The 24,308-nt window shown below is 45.6% G+C and overlaps 1 protein-coding gene across 1 annotated transcript in view; it reads right to left on the bottom strand.

The window, feature by feature from the left end:
* LOC124720336 overlaps window positions 1-24,308 on the bottom strand; it is a 172,598-nt gene that overhangs the window by 96,805 nt on the left and 51,485 nt on the right. Inside the window, exon 2 of the mRNA XM_047245653.1 lies at window positions 20,765-20,926. Within this exon, the coding sequence (XP_047101609.1) occupies window positions 20,765-20,926 (162 nt within the window). The remainder of the gene's footprint in view (window positions 1-20,764; window positions 20,927-24,308) is intronic.

Raw genomic sequence — 24,308 nt, 5'->3', positions numbered from 1 at the left:
GACTGTCACCCCTGACAGTGTACGGTGTGTTACACTGTTCCACTGTTGCGGCACAGCCGAAGAGCACACAGATCTGTCCTGGAATGCCATTTGGATGACGCGTCTATCTTCTCAGGGAGTTGGCTGGATTGTGTGACCTGGCCCATCTCGTCGTGGTCTGCACACACCCGTTGCACTGCCGAAACACTTGGTCCCACAAGAGCAGCAATTTCCCAGATGGACGCATCACATTCTCTCGTGCCAGTAATACACCCTTTTTCAAACTCGCTCATTTGACGGTGCACTACGCGCATAAGCCTCTTAGCCATCCTGCACGTCTGCTCGAGTCGCACTGACCCATTATCTTCGGTTTGCAGCGACAACGAGAGCCACAGGCGCATGTTACCGGTAGGTGGTGTTGCGCCGTGATGCCGATGTTGACCTCGAACCCCCGGGCCGACATTGTTCAAATGCTTACCACTTCTGCAAAAAAAAATGGTTCAAATGCCTCTGAGCACCATGGGACTTAACATCTTAGGTCATCAGTCCCCTAGAACTTAGAACTACTTAGACCTAACTAACCCAAGGACATCACACACATCCATACCCGAGGCAGGATTCGAACCAGCAACCGTAGCGGTCGCGCGGTTCCAGACTGTAGCGCCTAGAACCGCTCAGCCACACCGACCAGCCCACTTCTGCAGAACGTACTAATGTACATGTGCTGTGAAAATGAAACGTTGTATCTCCAGTCGTTTAAGGCATTCTGTTTTATTTCTGGACATGGATGTAAATTATGTTGCTCATGTAACGTTTCTGTCTCGTTTAATTTTAAATACGTTTTCTCCTTTCCTAGATATCTTATTTTTTGTTTTCTTCGAAATACTTCGCATTTTATTGTTACAGGACTTTTATATCGTCTTGGAAATACATACACTTCACTGGCTACAGATTGCATTGTTAAGTACACTACTGGCCATTAAAATTGCTACAGCACGAAAATGATGTGCTACAGACGCGAAATTTAACCGACAAGAAGAAGATGCTGTGATAGGCAAATGATTAGCTTTTCAAAGCATTTACACAAGGTTGCGCCGGTGGCGACACCTACAACGTGCTGACATGAGGAAAGTTTCCAACCGATTTCTCATACGCAAACAGCAGCTGACCGGCGTTGCCTGGTGAAACGTTGTTGTGATGCCTCGTGTAAGGAGGAGAAATGCGTACCATGACGTTTCCGACTTTTATAAAGGTCGGATTGTAGCCTATCGGGATTACGATTTATCGTATCGCGACATTGCTGCTCGTGTTGGTCGAGATCCAATGACTGTTAGCAGAATATGGAATCAGTGGATTCAGGGGGGTAATACGCAACGCCGTGGTGGATCCCAACGGCCTCGTATCACTAGCAGTCGAGATGACAGGCATCTTATCCGCACGGCTGTAACGGATCGTGCAGCCTCGTCTTGATCCCCGAGTCTACTGATGGGGACATTTGCAAGACAACAACCATCTGAACGAACAGTTCGATGACGTTTGCAGCAGCACGGACTATCAGCTCGGAGACCGTGCCTGCGGTTACCCTTGGGGCTGCATCACAGACAGGAGCGCTTGTTGTACGCATCGACGAACCTGGGTGCACGAATGGAAAAACGTCATTTCTTCGGATGAATCCAGGTTCTGTTTACAGCATCATGATGGTCGCATCCGTGTTTGGCGACATCGCGGTGAACGCACATTGGAAGCGTGTATTCGTTATCGCCATACTGGAATATCACCCGGCGTGATGGTATGGGGTGCCATTGGTTACACGTCTCGGTCACCTCTTGTTCGCATTGACGGCACTTTGAACAGTGGACGTTACATTTCAGATGTGTTACGACCCGTTGCTCTACCCTTTGTTCGATCCCAGCGATACCCTACATTTCAGCAGGATAATACACGACCGCACGTTGCAGGTGATGTACGGGCCTTTCTGGATACAGAAAATGTTCGACTGCTGCCCAGGCCAGCACATTCTCCAGATCTTTCACCAATTGAAAACGTCTGGTCAATGGTGGCCGAGGAACTGGCTCGTCAGAATACGTCAGTCACTACTCTTGGTGAACTGTGGTATCGTGTTGAAGCTGCATGGGCAGCTGTACCTGTACACGCCATCCAAGCTCTGTTTGACTCAATGACCAGGCGTATCATGGCCGATATTGCGGCCAGAGGTGGTTGTTCTGGGTACTGATTTCTCCAGGATCTATGCACCCAAATTGCGTGAAAATGTAATCACATGTCAGTTCTAGTGTAATATATTTGTCCAATGAATTCCCGTTTAACATCTGCATTTCTTTTTGGTGTAGCAATTTTAATGGCCAGTAGTGTAATATTGTAGCCCTTAGTGTTCGCTGATGTTAAGTACAACATTGTCAAAGTTTTTCCTGTACTCTTCTACCACTTGCTTGCCAGGATTAGTAAGGGCATCTGTTGATGAATGTTAATAGTTTAGGTACACTGTTGCCTATGCAGGATTTGACTGTGTAACAGAATGGATTATGTTTCTAATATGTTGTAACTGTATACTGTATATGTGTCCAACATTTTAAAAATATTTCTCCAATTTGTCAGTTCCTTTTCGGCAAGTCCTCTTGTGGAACTCTACTTCTGCTTGTGTAAACGTGGGCGCTTTTGTGTAGGGGAGCAGTCCACATTCAGGACCAGGTACGTACAGCTGCCATTCCTCAGACAGTGACGAGTGTAGCTGACGGCAGTGTGGGGGAGGCTTGGCTCGGATGACGACATCATGTATCTCCCCATCAACAAAGCCAAATCGCTTTCCCGAAAACAGGCTTGTCAGACAGCTTCTACGCCAACAGGTACACACATTGTGTGATCAAATGTATCCGGACACTCCCAAAAACGTACGCTTTTCATATTAGGTGCATTGTGCTACCAACTACTGCCACGTACTCCACAACAGCGACCTGAGTAGTCATTACACATCCTGAGGGAGCGGAATAGGGCGCTCTGCGGAACTCGCAGACTTCGAGCGTGGTCAGGTTATTGGGTATCACTTGTGTCATACAACTATATGGGAGATTTCCACACTCCTAAACGTCCCTAGGTGCACTGTTTCCGGTGTGATAGTGAAGTGGAAACGTGAAGGGACACGTACAGCACAAAACCGTACATGCCGAACTCATGTGTTCACTGACAGAGACCGCCGACAGTTTAAGAGGGTCGTAATGTGTAATAGGCAGACATCTATCCAGGCCATCACACAGGAACTGCAAACAGCATCAGTATCCACTAAAAGTATTATGACAGTTAACCAAGAGGTGAGAAAACGGATTTCATGGTCGAGTGGCTGCTCGTAAGCCACAAATCACGCTGGTAAATGCCAAACGACGCCTTGCTTGGTGTAAGGACCATAAACATTGCACCATTGAACAGTGGAAAAACGTCGTGTGTAGTGATGAATCGCGGCACACAATGTGGCGATCCGACGGCGGGGTCTGAGTACAGTGAATGCCCGCCGAACATCATCTGCCAGCGTGTGTAGTTCCAACAGTGAAATTGGGGTGCGATGGTGTTACTGTGTGGTCGTGTTAATCACGGTGGGTGCTCGCACCCCTTGTTGTTTTACGTGGCACTATGACAGTACAGGCCTGCATTCATGTTTTAGGCACCTTCTTGTTTCCCACTGTTGAAGAGCAATTCGGGGATGGCGATCTCATCTTTTAACACGATCCAGCACCTCTTCATAATGCACGGCCTGTGGCGGAATGGTTACACGACAATAACATCCCTGTAATGGACTGGCCTGCACAGCGTCCTGACCTGAATCCCACAGAACACCTTTGGATGTTTCGGAACGCCAACTTCGTGCCCAGTCCTCACCGACCGCCATCGATACCTCTATCAGTGCAGCACTCCGTGATGAATGAGCTGCTATTCCCCAAAAAACCTTCCAGCACCTGTTTGAACGTATGCTTGCGAGAGTGGAAGCTGTCATCAAGGCTAAGGGTGGGCCAACACCATATTGAATTCCAGTATTACTGATGTAGGGCGCCACAAATTTGTACGTCATTTTGACGGCCGAAGTGGCCGTGCGGTTCCAGGCGCAGCAGTCTGGAACCGCGGGGCCGCTACGGTCGCAGGTTCGAATCCTGCCTCGGGTATGGATGTGTGTGATGTCCTTGGGTTGGTTGGGTCTAAGTAGTTCTAAGTTCTAGGGGACTGATGACCTAAGATGTTAAGTCCCATGGTGCTCAGAGCCATTTGAACCATTATGTGCATGTGGCCCCCCTTGCATTTTCTGCAAGAAGATCAACTAATCTATCCTTCCTCCTCCTATTCGGGTGCAGGTCATGACTAGTGTAACCCCACCTCCCAATTGCATCAACAGGCACAGCACAGATATGAGATTCATTCTGGCAGCAGTAAACCCCCCCCCCCCCCCCACCAAGCTCTCTGTTAACACGGTTGACAACCGTATTAACCCAGGGTTGGTCATGGCGGTGCAAAACATCCACAAACCCCACACAGGTGTGAGCTGTTGCTGCTCCTATTACATCCATCTCACATCTAATATTACAGCCTGAATTGCTAGCCCGGCTGTTACCTGCTCCTCCTACTATAAGAACATGGTCCTCACCATCAAAATCTTAGCACATGTTCCCTAAGTTTTCTGTAACCTGGATAAGCTTAGCAGTAGGTTTCACAATGCTTGTGGCCTGGTACTCTGACTCCTAGGCTACAGTGTAGCAACCGGCCTACACCTCTCCCATGACTGCTACCCAACAGCAGGACTCTTCTCTTTCTGCTTGACTTTACACCCGACCTAGCATTACATTTGTTAGTAGTCCGCTGCACCCTACTTTGCTCATAAACTGTTTTAGGCTCTTTTACTTCAGGTAACAAATCAAACTGATTGCTCATTGGGATCTGAAAAGTGATTTTTGAGGTTTTCTCCTTCTGACTACGACTTGTTACTTGTTCCCAACTCCCATTGTCTCTTTCCCCTTCAGCCTGTCTAATTCGAAGTACACTATTTCTAGTTCTACCCGCAGGGCACAAATCTTTTTCCCCTGTTCCACGATTTTCTTGTCACGGCTACGTCAGCTACAACTCCATTGGCGAGCCTCATCCTGTCACTATAACAGATTCCCCGCTGCAATCACCTACGTAAACCTACTGACAAACAGTCGGATCCCTGATTCACAGAATCAGTGATATATTTCGTTCCAAAGACGAATAAACAAGATATTAAGAAGGTGATCATAATGTTTTCGCTCATCAGTGCACACTGTTTTACATGTGGCGTGCTTGTCTAGTGTGAAAATTAGTAACCACTCTGCCATGTCCGTGCAGTAACCTCTGTGCGTGTGCACCATGCGATTGCTTTGTTGCTGAGTTACTACTGTTGTCAGAATGTCTGTTTGATTTGGTATGATGGTGCACTCCGATCCCAGCCATCTATTTGTCGCCAGTGCGCCTGCCGTGTGACGGGTGTGGGAGGAGATCTACCAGCCTGCCACCTGGTGCTAGCCAGTGCAGCCACTAACACATCTAGGTCAAGGACGTCGAGCGAGCAGCAAACGACATAATGCATTTACCCCTCTGATGGAGGATACATGTAATCCACCACATCATCCATTGATTCCTGGACCCCTTAATACAGCTTTTACCACATGCCACTATATTCTGAAGATACCAGCGTAGTGAAATATTGACCTATAGAGCGTCATGAACATGTATTGATATTAAAAGGGAATTTACAATTTTGGGAATTTGTGGTGAGGTCTTATGGGACCAAACTGCTGAGGTCATCGGTCCCTAAGCCTACACACTACTCAATCTAGCTTAAACTAACCTACGCTATGGACGACACACACACTCATGCCCGTGGGAGGACTCGAATCTCCAACGGGAGAGCCGCACAGACCGTGACAACACGCCTTAAACCGCGTTGCTACCCCGCGCGGCAGGAATTTATAATTGCTGAAGGTACTGTCGAGCCATATTCTAAATTCATCGCAACTTTTTGCTGGATTATTCCAATCTCTAAAGCTTCTACCCTCTCCATATCACCACGGAGTTAATCCCTGGTGCCTTAACAAATTACCTAACTCTCTAAAGATCGCTCTAGTACCATGGAGTTTATCCCTGAAGCCTTAAAAAATTACTCATCATCCTGTCCCTTCTGTAATCACTGTTTTCCAGATGCCTCTTTCTTCGTCCGTTCTGCAGAGAACGTCCACAATCCTTATCTTATGTCCACCTAATTTTCAAGATTCTTCTTTAGCACCACATCGCAAATGCTTCAGTTATCTTCTGTTAGAGTCCTCCCTGGGGACTGTGTGTGTGTATGTGTGTTTGTGTGTTGTCTTTAGCGTAAGTTAGTTTAAGTAGTGTGTAAGTCTAGGGACTGATGGCTTCAGCAGTTTGGTCCCATAGGAATTCACACACATTTGAACGTTTATCTTCTGTTCCAGTTTTCCCACTGTCAATGGTTCACTGTCATACAACGTTTTCGGAGATTTTTTCCCGACATTAAGGCTTATGTTTGACACCAGTATACTTCTCCTGGCCAGGAATACCCTCTTCGCCTGTGCCAGTCTGCTTTTTATATTCTTCTTGCTCCATTTGTCATGCGTCTATTTTGCTCATTTTCCTTTACGCTCAATCCATATTCTGCACTCATTGGTCTGCAGCTCGTGGTCTTCTGGCTAGCATTGCTGCCTCAAGGAGTCCCAGGTTCGATTCCTGGCTGGGTTGTGGGATTTTCTTTGCCTGGGGACTGGGTGTTTGTGTTGTCCTCAGCATTACATCATCATCTGTCAAAGTGGCAAGATTGGACTGTGGAAAGATTGGGACTTCGTACAGGCGCTGATAACCGTACCATTGAGCACCCCACAACCAAACAGCATCATTTTCATCTCAGATTGTTCATTTTATTCAACACATCCTGTAGTTTTTTCTCACTTTCATCCAGATAGCAATACCATCAGCGAATCTTATCATTGGTATAATTTCACCATGAAGTTTAATATTACTCTTTAACCTTCCTTTTATTTTCTTCATTGCTTCTTCGATGTATAGAATGAACAATAGGGCTGAAAAACTGCACCCCTATCTTAATTCCTTTCTTATCCTATTGTACCCTCGTGGTTTATGTACATATTGGATGTCACTCGTCTTTCCCTGTAGCTTCCTGTTACTTTTCTCTAGACTTCGAACATCTTGCATCATTTCACATAATCGGTTTTCTAGATTGACAAATCCTATGAGCGTTATCTTGATTATACTTCAGTCTTGCTTCCACTATCAAGCCCAAAAGCAGAACTGCCTCTCTGGTGATCTACGTTTCCCAAACCAAAACTGATCGTCATCTAACAGATCGTCAGTTTTCTTTTCCATTCTTTTGCATGTTGTTCATGCCAGCAGGTTGTATGCACAAGATGCATTTCCCTATTCAGATTTCCTAGCTACCCTACCATGTTCAAACTTCCGGCATTCGGCGCTCCGACACGTAGAACGTTATCCTTTCGTTGATTATTCCATCTTTTTCTCATAATCATCTCCCCCTTGACATCCCCTCCTGGATACCTGAACGGGGGACTTCAAATGGCTCTGAGCACTGTGGGACTTCACCTCTGAGTCCCCTAGAACTTAGAACTACTTAAACCTAAGGACATCACACACATCCATGCCCGAGGCAGGATTCGAACCTGCGACCGTAGCGGTCGCTCGGTTCCAGACTGCAGCGCCTAGAACCGTACGGCCAATCCGGCCGGCAGTTCGGTATTAGATTTGAATTTTTTTTTTCCTTGAAATTCGCATTGCACATGAGGAATTCCACGTTGAAAACTTAAGAATTCCTTGGATGTGACGATACAATTGCAGCGCCTTTTTTCGTTAGAACGAATATGGTATCTGTGAGCTGTGGCAATGTGTGGTTGAACCTCTCTACGTAGCGAGTACAAGAGGAAGTGCTCGTTAACACAGGTAGCACAGGACAGGTGGCGTGCCCGCAAACTACGAGCAGCACTGTTGCTTGAGAAATGAGAACCGTCGTGGTGCGTTTCTGTATAGGACCGTGTACTTGGTGTGCTTACTTTGTGGTTTTGCTAACGGTGTTGTGTCGGAAACATTGATGAGATCCAGTCTCCTGTTATGACTTCTCTCTATCCGTATTGAAATAAGGAGAAGAAGAAAAAAATCTGCGTGTTAGTTGCAGCGTACAGACCCAGTTACAGAGAAAATAAAGGAAATATGTTTCAGATATATGAAGAACGGAGCTGAACTTTTTAAATCAGTGACAACAGTTCCTCCAAAAGACAGAGATATGAGTCGAAACTGATCAGTGTGCGGCTCATGATTCGCAGGAGAACTTCTTACAAAAACGAAAATGTTTATCGTCGGTGGTAAACAAGTTGAAATTACGTGACAAAAAGTATAGTGTCTAAAAGCCGGAGTTGTTCCCCGGTTATTTCCTTGTTTGCCGTAATATCTTTTTAAGATATTACTGAAAAGAAAATTGCCAGTAAAGCACTCACAAAAAGGCCAGAATATTGTAAAGGAGAGAAAGTTGTGATGTGCGCCAGTGTTTCTTCAGTCGAGGAAAATATACAGAACAAATCAATGCCGGACGCAGCAATAATTTCAGTGAAAAGAACACACACGTGTAAGAAACTGGAAATTGTGTGATTATGTGAGGATATGGGAACAGATAATTCCAAAATAACTCTACTGCAAAAGCTGCTCACTTCTTAAAAACATAAGACGAGTGAATGAGACTTGTACAATTTATGTCATTCTAAACTCAGTAAGAAGCATAGCTGACACATGGTAAGTGATAAATAATATCTCACTTTAGTATGATAATGTATTTGTTATTGACATCCTACTTTTGAAAACTAAGTCGTCCAAAGGATACATATATTGCTTTTATCACGGATTGTTGCCACTTCCTTACGAAATAACTCAGAAATTTACTAAACAGTCTCAAATAGGCAAACGTAATTAATACATATTCATTGGAAGCAACTGGGAATTATTACAAGATAAAAATAAACGCATAGGTATGCTGCTTTTTCACGAAAATAAGTTCCAATAAAAACTGCCGTTCAGTTGAACTTGGCTGAAACTGAACTATTCCGTTAATTTAGGGAAATATAATCCAGACGATTCTAAGGGTAAACTTTCAAATCACGCCTTTCTGCTCCGTAGCTCGAATCAACTTTTCGCAGTGTATGTAAGCCGCAACACAACTTCTCGAGCAACGTGGAACAAGAATTAGTGCATTCTCTTCTGATGACAGTCATCCGAATAAAAAGGTCTGGTGGTGTCTTGGAACTGATGGCATAAAAAATAACGTGTTTTATACCAAATCCAATTGACGAAATCAGAACGTGGTAATTTTCACACACCATTTATGTAATAAAATGCGTAAGAATGAATTTTTGTGATAAAAGAAATATACTCCTTAATGACAAGTGTGTCACTCATAACTTTGTCAAGGAACTGATCGCAAGGATAATTGTCCTGAATTCATGAAATTGAGAATTTGCCACAAATTAACTTGAACTCAGTTGCATCTGACGCCATTTCAACGAAGCAACTTAGATTAGCTTTGCATTGCTCAGTAACTCAGTAGCCAATGGCAAAATATTGTCGAGGGCAAAATAAGCCACAGGATTAGATGGCATCGAGTCAACAAATCTAAACTGCTTAATCGTTACATAAAGGCCTCAAAAAATGTCGAAGTCTTTCTGGAAACTAATCAAAACTACCTGGCAACTGATGTCCGCTGAGGTACGTTGATTAAACCCACATATTTTACATTCAGTTATATAAGATCCGGTTTGTTAACCGTGTTCGTGCATTGAAATTGCCATGGGTTACAAGCGGAGCAGCTAACATCTCGCGGCAGAACCGGTCAACTAGAGGAGCCAACACACTTTCTCTTCTTCTCCCTATGCTCTCTGGCGGCGGAACCGGGCAACTAGAGGAGTCAACACACTTTCTCTTCTTCTCCCTATGCTCTCTCGCGACGGAACCGGTCAACTAGAGGAGTCAACACACTTCCTCTTTTTCTCCCTAAGCTCTCTCGCGGCGGAACCGGTCAACTAGAGGAGTCAACACACTTTCTCTTCTTTTCCCTACGCTCTCTTGTGGCGGAACCAGTCAACTAGAGGAGTCAACACACTTTCTCTTCTTCTCCCTACGCTCTCTTGCGGCGGAACCGGTCAACTAGAGGAGTCAACACACTTTCTCTTCTCCTCCCTATGCTCTCTCGCGGCGGAACCGGTCAACTAGAGGAGTCAACACACTTTCTCTTCTTCTCCCTATGCTCTCTCGCGACGGAACCGGTCAACTAGAGGAGTCAACACACTTTCTCTTCTACTCGCCATGCTCTCTGGTATCCATGACCAGATACGACGCTGCTTGTTTGGAGAGCGCACCGCGGGGCAGTCGTGGGCTGTCGCTTGGAGTTGGCCAGAGCCGTTAAAGACACCATACTTCAGTACAGAGGCGCCACAGTAAGTGCTCAGGCTCTGTACGTGAGTACTGCTTAATGTCGACGCTAATGTTGGAAACGCCATCACAGACTGAACCGTTTCAGAACCCTAAGTGTTATTAGAATCTTGCAGCATGAGTTCATTATTCTGAAAGGGCATGAATAAAAAAAATATGTTGCGTGCTAGTGTGCTGTGCTTTCAGAATTTCATCGAACGATTATTAAACAATCTGCTTGCAACCTGAAGAAAGAAGAGGTACAAGCTATCAAGAGGCTTAAGGCCAACAGTAGTATATTGTTACTGCCTGCCGATAATGGAAATGCAACCGTCGTAATGAACACCGAAGATTATGAGCTGACGATCCGGGACCTCTTAGGTCCCACATCGTACCGAAAACTAAGCGCATATCCGACACAGCGTATCACATGGAACACGGATCGGTTAATCAAGGCATCTTCTCTACGGCGTACATACAGAGGAAGCTGCGCAACACAGAAGTTCTACTGTCTCAGCTGTGTGGATAACTTTCCACTGCCGGCCACAGTGGCCGAGCGGTTCTAGGCGCTACAGTCTGGAACCGCGCGACCGCTACGGTCGCAGGTTCGAATCCTGCCTCGGGAATGGATGTGGGTGATGTCCTTAGGTTAGTTAGGTTTAAGTAGTTCTAAGTTCTATGGGACTGATGACCTTAGCAGTTAAGTCCCATAGTGCTCAGAGCCATTTGAACCATTTAACTTTCAACTGAGACCTATTGTTAGCGCTCCTGGGTGAGCGACGTATAAACTGGCGAAAAACTTGGCCTCTCTGCTCCAGCCGCAAGTGGTGAAGACTGACACATACATAAAGGACTCAGGAAAAAAAAAACTAGTTAAACCTAACTAACCTAAGAACATCACACACATCCATGCCCGAGGCAGGATTCGAACCTGCCACCGTAGTGCCTAGAACCGCTCGGCCACACCGGCCGGCGACTCAGGACATTTCATTAAGAAGCTGAAGAAACTAAAACATGCACCGAACGACATTCTGGTCAGATACGATGTTGTTTCTTTGTTTACTATATGGAGCACATCAGTCCCATTTTCACGCAAGACGTCGCCAAGCTCTTTCATGCGTGTCTCACCGCGATCTATTTCACGTGGAATGGCAACCTCTATGAACAGCTGCAACGCGTCGCCGTGGGTAGCCATCTTAGTTCAGTGGTGGCCAGCTTCTTCATGGAACAATTCGAAGCACAGGCACTAGATTGGCGCCTTGTAAAGTGCGGTACAGACACGTAGTTCATACCTTTGATGCGCGGAACCATGGTTACAAACAGCTTCCTAAGACACTTGAACAGCCTCCACGCCAGCATAAAATTTACCAGGGAAGCAGAAAAGGACCAACACCTACAATTTCTAGACGTGCTGGGCACTAGCGACGGTGGAAACGTGGGAGACGAGGTGTATCGAAAACTGACGCTCACGGACCGCTACCTGCACAAACTGTCAAACCACCACCCTAGCCAGAAAAGAGGCATGATAAATACGCTTGTTACTGCCACACATTCCCAGAGTGAGGGACAGTATCGGCCGTATATTGCGCAAACACGGCGTAAAGACTATTTACGTACCGTCAAAGAAGATCAAAGAGTGTCTCAAATCGGCAAAGGAGAAAGGACCCACTTGCAATGTCGGGAATATACCGCATACAGTGAACATGCGGAAAAGTTTATGTCGGAATGAGTGGACGATCAATCAACACCAGGATCACACAACATAAATGACATTGGAGGCTCGGAAAGAAATCGGCCGTGGCAGATCTCGCGCTGTTTGAGACCGACCACGTAGTAAAGTTCGCCGACACGGAAGTTCTGGCTGTAGAGAAGAACTATCACACCCGCTTGTTCATAGAAGCTGTGGAAATACACAAACACTAGAATAGCTTCAGCAAGAAAGAAGAAAGCATCAAGGTAAGCGAATTCTGTACTCTCGTGCTGCAGCGATGTAGGGAAAAATTATCAGACTAACGTCGGCCAAAGACCCGAGACAGACCACAGGCAGTTCGTAAATTTTGTTAACTAGCCTACATGTCGTCGTCCAAAAGGAGAGGTGCTGTTCTTAGAGAAATGGGGCAAAAAAAAAAGGAGGAATCGCAAGAAGCTGTAAAATTGCTTTAAAGGAAGAACAAGTCTCACAACTTAAGGCCTTTTCACGACCGTGGACTGTCAAATTAAGTTTTATGGATGTGGTCACTTCAAACGTCTAGGCTAATACGCCGTGCTAGATATATAAAACTTTCTCCTAACATTTCCTCTCCGACTCCCTTGGCGGGGTGGCTCTTAGTCCGGCTGTGGCCGATTTGTTTACAGGGAATTTTGAGCAACGGGCGTTGCACGCTGCCAGTAAAAGACCAGCACGGTGGTACCGTTACGTCGACGATACTTTCGTAGTGTGAACGCACGGTGCAGAGGAATTGTATGCCTTCCTGAGGCATCTCAAGAGTATGAACCCGAAACTACAATTTAGTAAGGAGACGGAGAATAATGGCCAACTGACTTGCTTATCAAGTGAGGATACGGGACGTTGCGCTATAGGGTGCACGAAAAAGCCACGCACACTGACCATTACCTGCACAAAGATTCTGACCACCACCCCAACCAAAAAGAGGTATGATTAAAACCTTGGTGGTCAGGGTGGACAAAACTTGTGAACCGACTTATTTAAAAGATGAACTTGAAATCTATGGTCGACATTCAAGAAAGATGGTTATTGGAACAAGGAGATAGATCGAGCACTTCGCAATAGGGAGAGAATCAGGATGGACGAGGACCAACGGTCACCCAAAGGCAAAGTTATCCTTCCGTTCATCAGTATGATTACAGATCGCATTGGGAAAGTGTTGAGCAAGTATAGTGTGGAAACTGGATCTGTTGATAAAATATCGATATAACGATATTTCTTCCAAAAATATCGATAAGTATAGGTGATATGTATTCCACGATATATAGACATCAAAATGGTGATATCGAGTGCCGATGTGTGAAGGACTGTTACGGCTTTTGAGGTATCATGACATACAGTCTCTCTCTTTGACTGTGTGAAGCAAGCATATGTGGTACACGCGGAGAAGTATGTCCGATAGCACCAGGTGGAGGGGGGGGGGGATGTTTGCAGTGTGAATTGAATGACAAGACTTTCAATGTGAAGAAACAGTACACCAGTTGCATTAAAAAACAATTTTTAGCGCAACTAGTGTGTTATTTCTTCGATTCGCCATTCTAAAACAGTTACTGAAAAGGATGAACAAAAATATAAATTCCGCGCGGGATTAGCCGAGCGGTCTAGGGGATGCAGTCACGGACTGTACGGCTGGTCCCGGCGGAGGTTCGAGTCCTCCCTCGGGCATGGGTGTTTGTCCTTTGAATAATTTAGGTTAAGTAGTGTGTAAGCTTAGAGACTGATGACCTTAGCAGTTAAGTCCCATAAGATTTCACACACATTTGCACATTTGAAAAACATAAATGACTAGATTGGTCTCTGCGGTGGGCAGATACATGTGAGGGGAAATGTTGACGGAACCGGCGCTTGGCGCTACCAACAGAAACTGTAGCTTTTAGCTCCACCACGTGGTTTTGACACAAGTGCTACGTCGCTGGCGTTGGCAGAAACGAAAAAAAAAGCGTGGAAGTCGACATGAAGTGTTCCGGACAAATCCGATGCGTGACGAAACGGAACGAAGGATCCATCTGACGCCTCATATTGTTCCACTTACTTGCAGTTACCATTGTTAGCAAAGGGGTTATCACCAGGCGTGAACGTGCACCGTTTCCCTTTCAATTCTTGCTCGAAGGGGGATAGGAAGGCTGATAGTGTGTATCTAGTAATAAATCAATACATAAATATACAGCTCTAAGACCGGCAGCATATATACAATGTGAAGCCCGTACGTCGATATTTTTTGTTGTCCATATAAATCAATATTTTTTCTCGGTGTACCGAGAGCCGGTATTGTTACTTTGTTAAATATTGATATATCAGACTCCTGATATTTTAAAAATACCAACAAGCCTGATGTAAACTACCTTCAGACCCACCAGTAAAACAAAAGGATTTTTTTAAGATCGACAAAAGATATACGACATCCTTTGACTACACCCTGTGTATATCATATTCCTTGTAATTGGGGTCGGGTTTATATAGGTAACACAGAAGGAAGTTTCATAAGCTGCTACATGGTCACGAATATAAACAGTGATCCAGGTACTGTCAAATGTTTTTTATTCCAGTCTTTGACCACGATATAAAGTCTTTCGACTGTGACCGATTTCAATCAGTAATGACTAGCGGGCAGTCTATCTTTCAAAACAATACAGTACTTCCTATCACGATATACTCTGATACAAACTGGGAATGTACAGATAAAATAAGGTGAAACATACCTGTTCTACACCGTGTCCTAATGTGTTAAAACCGTAATGGCATCATCAAAACATATAAATACACTAAGCAAAGCATCGTCACGTAGAATTAAAATATGGTGTAAAATAGGCCACATCGCCCACACAGTCTGATCTCACACCGCTTGCCTTTTACCTGTGGGGTCATTTAAAGCAGCTCGTATATGCAGAGAAAATTAAAAACTGACTATCATCTCGAAGAAACGTGTGCCAACATTTCTGCAGAAATCCTTCTGCGGGTGCATGACTATAGGATTCAGCGCCTTGAAATGAGCGTTGACCGAAAGGGACATCGTGCTGAACACATTCAATGACTGTTTTTTTATGGAGAACAGTCCCCCTCGTAATTCCAAGAAAAATGTGTTATAACTTTAGAACCATAAGTGCTACTTCGAATTTGTTTGAGGAATGTGCCTGTCGGAAAATGCTGATGTTACTTGATATATCACGTAACCGTCTTTCGATTTAAAAATACCGACTTCGATTCAAAATAGCCGATTGCAAGATGGCCCTCACCATATCTTAGCGCAATGTTCGGGTCTCCCCATTCCTGCAGGGTTTTCCACATAGAGGGGTGTACTGCGACTTTTGGCTCGCCCTGCACTTCCAGCGTCCTCCTCCTTCTGCTCCTGTTTTATCATGGTCTTAATCAGAAAAGCAATACAATGGTCAGGGCCACAGTCTATTCCTGTTTTTAACCTTACATCTTGCACCTTAATTACCCGGTGCCTCAGCACTCTTACACATTCAATAATGGATTTTAGGTCCCTTGACCGATTGAGCCAAGTGTATTTATGTATATCTCTGTGCTGGCATGGGGCATTCATATGAGCACTCTTCTGAACCGTACACAAGTTAATCAGCCTCATTCCGTTACCGTTCTCTACAGCTTAATCATTTAATCTTTTCCCATTTCACCCACTTAAGTCCGTCATTATTAATAATTTGCTTCCATCTGGAAATTCGTCAACCACTTCTTGCAAGCCGTCGAATAAACTCGTCTTCATCTCATCAGTTGCTGCTTTGTTAGGGTCACACACAAATTAATTCCAGTTTTTGTTCCTGACTGTCCTTCATTCTCTTCCTTCCAATTAATTATTGCATGTTTCCATTCTCGTTTATAAGAACTGCTTCTTATGATTTGGTCTTTCCACTTCGCCCCAAAACCAAAGTCAGTTTGCAGTTACTTCTTGTCCAGATCGTCTCATTGTCGTTCCTCTTATTACCGGGATATCCATTTAATTACCACTAAATGACGTTAAGTCAACTTTCATATCTATATTAATTACGTTTATACTGTGTGATCAAAAGTATCCGGACACCTGGCAGAAAATGACTTACAAGTTCGTGGCGCCCTCCATCGGCAATGATGGAATTCAGTATGGTGTTGGTCCACCCTTATCCTTGATGACAGCTTCCACTCTCGCAGGCATACGTTCAGATGCTGGAATATTTGTTGGGGAATGGCAGCCCATTCTTCACGGAGTGCAGAACTGAGGAGAGGTTGTAATTAACCTATTTCTACGGGTTATAACGTTAAGATTAGGGTCGCCACCGAGTCCAACCATACAACTAATCAAAGGTTTAACTCAGTCGGAAAATAAATTAATTCGATCACAGAGCAAAAAGTCATAAAATGCATACGTCGTGATATCGCTCATAGGGGATGCGATGTAATTAATAGTATTGCCCGTGCACTGTTCACGAGAATCAACCATTTAAAATAAAATAGCACATGTAAGAACACTGTGCAGTAGATCAGCTCCCAGCAACACACCTGAAGATAAGACTTAATCTAAGGCATTTGTTTTAAAATAAAGGGATAAACTAACCACTGGACCTGTGCTTAGGTGCAAAAATGTAACCACGGAGCACAAGATAAAACTGTAGATAAAATCATTTAATCCCAAGATATGGATGTGAGGCATGTACACAATTCCTGGTAACATTAATTCCTAAAACATTAAAGAAAAGCATTCACCGTTATAATCTACACCTAAAATCATTGGTGTGAATCATTCATACAACTGCTGTTGCCTGATAACTGATCGCAATAATTCGTGAAACGGTACACGTTTCGCAGTACACCCGCATGCCCGCGTGGTTTGTATAGACGCAATTTCTAGGTATCGTGGCCAAGTTGTAACAATATCACATCACACAATTATGAAGAGTTAACATTCTTTAAAACAAACATGATATCGGACAGTTAGTGATGACGCCGACCGTGGTGGTCTCGCGGTTCTAGGCGCGCAGTCCGGAACCGCGCAACTGCTACGGTCGCAGGTTCGAATCCTGCCTCGGGCATGGATGTGTGTGATGTCCTTAGGTTAGTTAGGTTTAACTAGTTCTAAGTTCTAGGGGACTGATGACCTAAGATGTTAAGTCCCATAGTGCTCAGAGCCATTTGAACCATTTTTTTTTAGTGATGACGGTAGCCCGACAAACTCAACCACGTGGTTGGCCCCCCACGGACGAAAGATACATAAAGCAAGGAAATTTTAAGAGAAGGTGAAGCTATTAATATTTAGGAAAATAAAAGCTCATACAGGCACAGCTGAAGGCAAACAGACTTTCATACAGAAGCGAGTGCTCACTTCCCATAGACACCTTTGTGTGGCGCTCTTCCGGCGGATCCATTTACTAAAAGAAAAATCCGCCCTAGTTTTGCATTCCTTGCTACGACAAGGCAAGGCAATCTTTCAGAGTTGAAAAGCGAGACCAAAAGCTAACAGCTCTCGTCTCGCCAAGTAACAACGCGCCACGCGGTCAGTCTAACTCACCCTTCTTCGACTGGAGCACAGCTGTGGACGCTTCCCGTACCGGCGGCAGACTGCCTCGCTTTTTCTTCTCCAGCCTCTTCCACCCTCCGCGTGGCTCGGAAAACCCAAAGACGCCATTTCCGCTACCAACCTAACGCAGGTGGATTTCTCACAAGTTGCGCAAACCACTTTGCCTACTTGACCACTACGAGAGTTGGCTTTCTGTACAACTGCTGCTGAATCTGTATGACTATCGCAGACTTTCTGCAGCAGACTACGCCACCCTCTAGCAACGACACATAAACACAGTCATTCAAGCACAGCACTATGAGAGTTATAAACAAGGAACAGAAAGAGAAATGCTAGAGAAAATGGGCTACCGGACTAATGAAGGTATCGATGTCGGTCGATGAGGCCTGGCACGAAGACGGCGTTCTATAGGATTGTGGTTAGGAGTCAATGTAGGCCAGTCTATTACAAGAAATTTACTGTCATGTAACCACTCCGCCATAGGCCGTGCTTTATAAATAGGTGCTCGATCGTGTTGAAAGACGCAATCGCCATTCCCGAATTTCTCTTCAACAGTGGGAAGCAAGAAGGTGCTTAAAACATCAATGCAGGCCTGTGCTGTGATACTGCCACGGAAAACAATGGGTACCAGCCCCCTCCATTATAAACACGACCACACCATAACACCACCGCCTCCAAATATTAATGTTGGCACTACATACGACAGGCCGCTGTGGCCGAGCGGTTCTAGGCGCTTCAGTCTGGAACCGCGCGACCGCTTCGGTAGCAGGTTCGAACCCTACCTCGGGCATTGATGTGTGTGATGTCCTTAGGATAGTTAGGTTTAAGTAGTTCTAAGTTCTAGGGGACTGATGACCTCAGAAGTTAAGTCCCATAGTGCTCAGAGCCATTTGAACCACACGCTGGCAGAAGACGCTGGAGGAAACTGACAACATGAATCCTTAAGGGCTGTGCATAAATCCGTAAAATTACTAGGGGGTGGAAATCTCTTCTGAACAGCACGTTGCAAGGCAGTCCAGATATTTAGGGAGTTTGGTGGCCAACGCAAGTGTTTAAACTGAGAAGATTGTTCCTGGGACCACTCTGCAGCAATTCTGGACGTGTGGGGTGTCGCATTGTCCTGCTGGAATTGCCCATGTTCGTAGGAATACACAATTGACATGAATGGATGCAGGTGGTCAGACAGGATGCTTACGTGCGCTTCAGCTGTCAGAGTCGTATCTAGTCGTATCCGGAGTCCCACATGACTTCAACTGCACACGGTCCAGACCATTACATAGCCTCCACCAGCTTCAACTGTCCCCTGCTGACATACAGGTTCCATGGATTCACGAGGTTGTCTCCATAGCCATACACGTCCATCCGCTCGATACAATTCCAAACGGTACTCGTCCGTACAGGCCTCATGTTTCCAGTCACCAACGATCCACTGTCGGTGTTGACGGGCCAGGCGAGGCGTAAAGGTTTGTGTCGTGTGGTGATCAAGGGTACACGAGTGGGTCTTCGGCTCCGTAAGCCCATATCGATGATGTTCCGTTGAATGGTTCGCATGCTGACACTTGTTGATGGGCCAGCATTAAAATCTGCAGCAAGATACGGAAGGGTTGCGCTTCTGTCACGTTGAACGATTCTCTTCAGTCGGCGTTGGTACTGTTCTTGCGGGATCTTTTTCAGGCGGCAGCGATGTCGGAGATTTGATGTTTTACCGGATTCCAGATATACACGGTACACTCGTGAAATGGTCATCCGGGAAAATCCCCACTTCATCGCTACCTCGGAGATGCTGTGTACCATCGCTCATGCCCCAACTATAACGCGACCTTCAAACTCACTTAAATCTTGATATCCTGCCAAAGCAACAGTAACCGACCTAGGGACCAATGACCGTAGCACCAACCAGTAACCGACCTAGTAACTGCGCCAGACACTTGTTGTCTTATACAGGCGTTGCCGACCGCAGCGCCTATTCTGCCTTTTTACATATCTCTGCATTTGAATACGCAAGCCTATATCAGTTTCTTTGGCGCTTCACTGTATGTTATGGGAAATATTTCAGATCCTGTCATATTAAATGACAAATGTGTCATTGCTATGTAAGAGCATAATGTAAGTAGACTTATATTACTGCTATATATGTACAGTTATCATTTTGTAGAAATATATGTACATACAATCGTTTGTTCCTGTGTATCAAATGCCACTGGTGATGTGTTATTAACCCGAAAAACCGATTTTGGCAAATAAAATAGTTCTAATGCACATCATGGTCTATTGAAGACGTCTTTCTATAAACTTTGTTTCCTCTTTATTAGACGTGACGTATTTCTTATTTGGCTAAGAAATTACGAGTTCCGCGTTAAGACGGCAAACCACTTCAAGATCAAACCAGACAGGTGTTGTAACTACTCCGAAAATAGTGCAACGTCGTCGTGCAACTGCGATTCTACCTGGATAAATTGCTACAGTTGCATTAAAAAGAAAAGGAAAAAACGTCGATATCTATTTCTCTGTAATTAAACTAAACTCTGCCCGAACTGGTCATAAAGCCCCAACGGTACCGGCCGGTCGCCGTGTCATCCTCGGCCAACAGGCCTCACTGTATGCGGATATGCAGGACCATGTGGTCAGCACGCAGCTCTCCAGATTAAGAGACCCGAACCGCTACTTCTCATTCAAGTACCCCCTCAATTGGCCTCGAAAGGGCTGAGTGGACCCCGCTTGCCAACAGCGTTCGGTAGACCGGATGGTCACCCATTCAAGTGCTAGCCCAGCTCGACAGCGCTTAACTTCGGTGATGTGAGGGGAAGCGGTGCTACCACTGACTCTTGTGTAAGTAATTAGCAATGAAATTACGCTAAGTGCCGCTTAGTGAGTGCTTCCTCACAGTTCACCCAGTGGAAACGATATTACGACATTGTAAACGGCTTCGGAAGCAGGTGAGGTGCAGAGCTTAGCCTAATCGCCCCTTGCATCGGAAGACACGTGTGTGCTCCAGAGCTGAGCGACGCAGCACACAGGGAGCCGCGCTGCCGCCGAGCGCTCACCTCGCAGTCGTCCGCCAGGTAGTCGTAGGTGGTGGTGAACTCCCCCGTGTAGGCCGTCTCGTTGGCAGCCTCGTCCAAGATCAGCGACACGTTCACCAGCATCCCCGGGTATTCCCCGTCGTCGCAGGCGCCAAAGTCCACGGCCTTCATAGCGTACGGGCCCTGCCGGGCACAAACAATACATTGCGAGGGGTCTTCAGGCACTCGTGTCGACACAACGAATGTTGTCCTGAAACCAAGTGCTGACAAAACGATACGTTGGTGCTTCATCTGCACTAATATATAGGATGATTTCTGCACTATGTACAAGCTCTACGGGTTGAGTGACGAGAGGATACAGACCAGAAAAGGTCTGATTAACTTATACCCGGAAGTGTATGGATTGTATGCTAGAGGCCATTTATTCAACCGTACGAGGGTCGTTCAATAAGTAATGCCCTACATTTCTTTTCTCACAACATATTTGTTGTTAAGAGTCAGAATTTGGTGACACTAACACAGTGATAATAATTAAACTTTCAAAACGCGGTAGAAATAACACCTCTGGTCACAATTACGTCAATTTGCAACGGAATATTATCGGAAAGGGAGCAAAACGTACGGCAGAAGAAGAAAAATTGTGTAAAGATTGATCAGTAGATGGCGCTGTATGTGTCAGAATACGTAAATGAAAACACCTGCCATGCGCACGACCCAGTGAAGTTGGTATAAACACGCCGGGTACACGGCTTTTCCTCCTTCCGCATCTGCAACGTTCGCCGTGGCTGTCTCAGTGCAGGATCGCGCTCTACTTGTAAAGCTGCATTACAAGAACGATGGCTGTGCACACGTCGCTCTGCAGAAGCCACAGCAGTGCGGGAGGAGGCGAGTGGTGGAGTGCAAACGTGTGGTGCACGGAGAACTGCCAGAACGTTGGGCGTACCCGTGAGCACGGCGCGTAAAATCCTACGAAACATTCTTCCTTGCTATCCATTCAGAATTTCCCACGTGCCCGAGTTGCTTCCTGTTGACCTGCCAGCAAGAGAGACCTTTGCTTTAGAATTTCTTGCTCGCACGGAAGTGGGCAATGATTGACCGTGGAAGATTTTGTGGACAGACGAAGCCCACTTTCATCAGACAGGACATGTCAGTACACAGAATTGTCGAATATGGGCAACGGAAAATCCACACGCAAACCAACCAGTACCACTTCATGCTGAAAAGGTCTCTGTGTGGTGCGGGTTTACGGCATCGGTTTTTCATAGGGCCATAATTTTTGGAAGAGACAGGTGCTTCCGGTCCTGTTACCTGTACCGTCACTGCTAAGCACTACGCGTGTCTTTCGCGCAACCACTTCATACCAGCTCTCCAACAGCGTGGATCTGTGGACGAAATCATTTTTATACAAGATGGCGCACCTCCGCACACTGAAAATCCAATTAAGCAGCTGCTGAAGCGCCATTTCGGAAATGCTAGAATTATCAGCCGCCATTTCCTTACAGCCTGGCCGTCTCTATCACCTGATCTTGATCCGTGTGACTTCTGGGTGTGGGGCTGTCTGAAAGATGTTGCGTTCAGTGTTCCGACTGCAAACTTAGCTACATTTACGAGACACATTGCGCAACACATTCTGAACGTGACCCCGGAAACACTTTGAAGAGCTGTGGAACATGCTGTTTCTCGATTTCAACTGAAACGGTGGACAGCATATTGAACACGTTTTGCACCAGTCACAAGGAAATTAATAATCCGATTTCATTATGATTGGTGCTGTTTATGCGGTTATTGTCCTCAGGACAATTAAAAACTGATTTTTCCCAATCCATGTGATATGACCTTGCCTTGGTGCATGGGCTTACGTAATGAACAGTATGACACCTATACACCCATGCACATTGAGCAGTACAGATTGTTTGACGTCAAACGTACACCTAAGGCTTTGTTGTATGATTCATTTGTAGTCGACCTCTATTAAACAATGACTCTTACAGCGCCATCTATTGCTACATTCTGTAACTATTTATTTTTCTTCTACGATAGATTTTCCCCCTTCTCCGTTAATATTCCGTTGCAATTTGATTTTATTCTGAGCAGTGGTGTTATTTCTGCAGCGGTTTGAAAGTTTAACTTTAATTATAGTCATCCTGTACATGAACTTGTCTTGTCCAAGTCCTACTTATCTACATAGTATCCATCACGTTCTATGGCTGCAAGCCATCGTTGTGGAAGAGCATGTATTCCCTGCTATTAAAAGCTCTTGTCCTGTACGAGTAGCCATGTTTTCACTGCATGACTGACACTCTCGTCATCTTCATAGTGTGTTCCCCATACAGAGTCTTTAGGCGGCCCAAAGAGATGCAAGTCCGAGGGTGCAAGGTCTGGACTGTAGGGTGGATGACGCAATGATTTCCAACCCAATGGGGCGATGTGTTCCCGGGTTCTCACACTTGTGTGTGGGCGTGCATTATCGTGTTGGAGCAAGGTTTATACCGGATTCTTGTCCGATCGAACACATCCGAAACGGTTCTGGAATTTATTCGAAGTCTTCACGTACGCCTCTGAATTGATGGTTAACCGTCTTGGAATCACATCCACGAGAATAACATCATCAAAATCTAAGAAGACTGTCACCATGACTCTTCCAGCAATGATGGTTGTCTTGATTTTTCTTTTTTGTGGTGAATGAGGACGATGGCACTCCATGGACTGCCTTTTTGTTTCCGGCGCAAAGTGGTGCATCCAGCTTTCGTCCCCTGTAACGATCCATGACAGAAGTGTGTCTCCGTCGGTTTCTAAACGCTCCTACAATTCAGATGAAATGGTCTTTCTTTGAATCTTGTGGCCCGCTGTGAGCATTCGTGGAACCCTTCGTGAGCACCTCTTTGACTATCTGAGAGTCTCCATCATTGCAGACGCACTTCCAATGCTGACCGACAACTGTAGAGCCAGTCGTAGAGTTGTGATGCGTCGGTTGGCACGAATAATGGCACCCGCATGATTCAGCATGTCTTGATCAGTGGCTGCTACAGGACGTCCCGAGCGGGGCTGATCGTGGAGCTCTGTTTCTGCATTTCCCGAGGCTCTAACTTTCTTTACCCATCACCCAACTGTACTCCTATGAACTGCAGCATCGCCAAACACTGCAAACAAATGTTTATGGATGTTCACCACGGTTTCTGTTTCTGCACACAAGAATTCAATAACAGCACGTTGCTTGTAACGTGGGTTGTATGTAGAAGCCATTTTGACGCTGTACTACGGCTCTGCCACTTGCCAGAACGGTTCGAAACCTCCCGGCGCAGGGAACAAACATCAAATGTGAAGCACCCACTAGGACGTTTGTCTGTGTATTTTAAAAATTTTAAAGAAATGTGGGACGTTAGTTACTGAACTACACTCGTACATTGTTGCAGAGACTGCGGTATAATACGCGCTGTCGCATGTAGCCACAGTTACAATATGTGTTGGAAACGTTTCCCATGTGCCTCATCTCATCCGTGTACGCGCTATAGCGTGCTCTGTGTGACACGTCCGCACTGGCCAGGCTCCACGCGGACAGTGTCAC

This window comes from Schistocerca piceifrons, chromosome 11 (genome assembly GCF_021461385.2).
Source record: "Schistocerca piceifrons isolate TAMUIC-IGC-003096 chromosome 11, iqSchPice1.1, whole genome shotgun sequence".
NCBI classification, from domain to species: domain Eukaryota; kingdom Metazoa; phylum Arthropoda; class Insecta; order Orthoptera; family Acrididae; genus Schistocerca; species Schistocerca piceifrons.
This window is presented reverse-complemented; position numbering and strand designations above follow the sequence as displayed.